This window comes from Oratosquilla oratoria, chromosome 24, assembly GCF_046742065.1.
Source record: "Oratosquilla oratoria isolate Oo_2021 chromosome 24, ASM4674206v1, whole genome shotgun sequence".
Lineage (NCBI taxonomy): Eukaryota > Metazoa > Arthropoda > Malacostraca > Stomatopoda > Squillidae > Oratosquilla > Oratosquilla oratoria.
Genome location: NC_134800.1, coordinates 46,686,845 through 46,689,344, shown reverse-complemented (window position 1 = coordinate 46,689,344; position 2,500 = coordinate 46,686,845). Strand labels below are relative to the sequence as shown.

Here is a 2,500-nt window from a genome sequence, read left to right as displayed (position 1 = left end):
TGTGAATTCATATTTTCATTATTTATATTTATGATCATTATCCTCCTCTATATTCCCGTCTTACCTCACCCCCCTCTTCCTCCTCCTCCTCCTCCTCTCCCATTCTCCCTACTCCTCATCTTCATTCTTCACACCGTCCGCAATAATCATACATCATTGTTAACACAGCCATCGGTATCATTACGCCCTCATGACTATTGTCACTCTTCTTATGTTCCTATTTGTCTCGTGACTTGGAGTGATCCAGAAGGTCTCTTGTCGGGATGCTTTTCCTTCGTAATCCTTTGCAATCCTTTGTAGGACCGTGAGAGCCGCCGGAACCTCGTAGGGGAACCAGGGTTGGACTTCCCGATCCTGGCGCGAGTCCCGGACACTTCCTTCAGCTGCGGAGCCCAGGAGTTCGGAGGCTACTACGCGGACCCGGAGACCCAGTGTCAGGTCTTCCATATTTGCCTCAACGGACGAAGTCTTGGATCGTTCCTGTGTCCCAACGGGACCCTCTTCCATCAGCAGTACTTCGTGTGCGATTGGTGGTACAACGTGGATTGCGAAGTCTCCGCGCAGAGTTATAGGCTTAACTCGCAGATCGGAGTGGTTCCGCAAGACTCACAGTAAAAAAAAAAAAAAAAAAGAAATTAACACAGGACTCCGAATAGTTAAGGAAACTCAAAATATCCGATGAAACTCGAAATGACAGAGGACTTCCAATACAGAAGGACTCAAAACAACTAAGGAAGCTCAAAATGACAGGTGTACTTCGAGTATAGGAGGACTCAGGATTTACAAAAAGAGAGAACTCAAAAAGACACAGGCCTCTCAAAGAGTCAAAACAACAAAAGCGAACTTCCAAAGTAGAAAAACTCACAATAAAGGAAGACGGAAAACACCCGAAAAAGGAAAATGTACAAGTGAAATGTGTTTGAAATTATTGTGATTTTTTTTTTTCTTGACTTCCAGGTTCTTTGCTGTCACAGCAGAGAGCTGCCGGGACAAGAGACTCGTGTACCGTTTCAGTATTTGAAAGTTTGAATTTGAAAAAAAAAAAACCGTTGCTGGTGGAAGCAACGGACATTAACAGCCATTTGCGTCTGGATTCAACAGGTTTGGATAACGACAGACAAAAATCCTGAAATGCGTAGTCGTTTTATATCATTAAACTTGTAAATAGTTTTACACTAACATAATTTAATTTGCAATAACAGCAGTAATAAAAATCATAACGTAATACAACTTTTTTTGTAGATAAATGATAAAATCTTAAATACTCTGCTACGAAAGCCACATTTGAAACAATAAGGAACTTTATTACTTTTGTACAATTTTGTACTTTTTTGTACATATGCTTAAGATGACGTCACACTGACACTAATTTGCTGATCTGTGTCGCAATTCCCTGGGCTTCCCTCGCCTGAATGAAATAGTCTGGCGACAAGAGAGGAGATAATCATTTGACCTTACGCTGCTCTGGGTCCTTCCCTCAGCTGAATAAAACCGCCTGGCGGCAGTCAAGACAGCAGTATATCATGTAAATCAGGAAGGTCTTGACTTCGTATTCGCCTCGGTGAAGACTTTTGTCAATTTCATTCTTGTTTTCACCAAATGATTTTATTCAAGTAAAGGCAGGGAGGGGAGATTCAATACGTCATAGGGTCTCGGTCGATGGGAGGACCCATCCTCCCCTCCTCTTCCCCTCCCCTCCCCCCTCCCCCAACCCTTCTCCCTTCCCCCAGCCTTTCTCCCCTCCCCTCACTCGATCAGGATTTTTTTAACTATTGCGTCACTTGACTGACCAACGCTTTTCGGGCATAAGAACTTCACGTTATTACGTGAATTTTCAAAAACCCGTCACCGTTCGTCATGCAACTCGGTTTTGAAAATAAACAAAAGACAAAATCAGATATAGCAATAAGGACATAGTTGACGCCAATGGCTGCACATGCCTCTTCCCTCTCCCTTTCTCTTTGTATCTTGTAACTCATTAAAAGTTCAGTGGCTGCTTGAGATGCTTCGTTCTGGCTAGCCTAAGACGATGCCATGGGGGGGCCCTCCGGATGCCAGCGGGTCCCTGGCTCCCGGTGGGACTCTTGGCGCCACTGGAATCTCTCGGCACTGGCCCCTGGAGCCAACCTGGGTCCTCGATGCCTGGCGCCACATTATGCAATTCCTGGCGCCATTGGCACTCCTGGCGCCACTGGCTCTCTCGTCACTGGCACCCGGTGCCAACCTGGGCCCTCGATGCCCGGCGCCACATTATGCAATTCACTTCAGCGTGCACATCATTATGGACTTTATGCAAATATGTTTGTAAAAATATTTACTGTGCATTCATAAAAAAAACAAGGACAGATGCATAACACATGTACGCTCACACACCCACATATGCACGTACATACACGCATACACATGCAAACACATGCACGTTCACATACACATATGCAAAAATGCATACACATACGCACGCACATACGTGCACACACATGCAAACAAGCGCATATACACA

The 2,500-nt window shown here is 44.9% G+C and overlaps 2 protein-coding genes across 2 annotated transcripts in view; both read left to right on the top strand.

Moving 5' to 3' along the window:
• The window catches only part of LOC143038340 (uncharacterized), a 12,469-nt gene extending 12,275 nt beyond the window's left edge, over positions 1-194 (top strand). Inside the window, exon 5 of the mRNA XM_076207371.1 lies at positions 169-194. Within this exon, the coding sequence (XP_076063486.1) occupies positions 169-194 (26 nt within the window). The remainder of the gene's footprint in view (positions 1-168) is intronic.
• Positions 191-634, top strand: LOC143038339 (U-scoloptoxin(01)-Cw1a-like). The gene is made up of 2 exons (XM_076207369.1): positions 191-199; positions 301-634. Exons 1-2 carry the CDS (start codon positions 191-193, stop codon positions 613-615), a joined length of 324 nt encoding a protein of 107 aa, XP_076063484.1. The 3' UTR covers positions 616-634.
• The last annotated feature ends 1,866 nt before the right edge of the window (positions 635-2,500 follow it).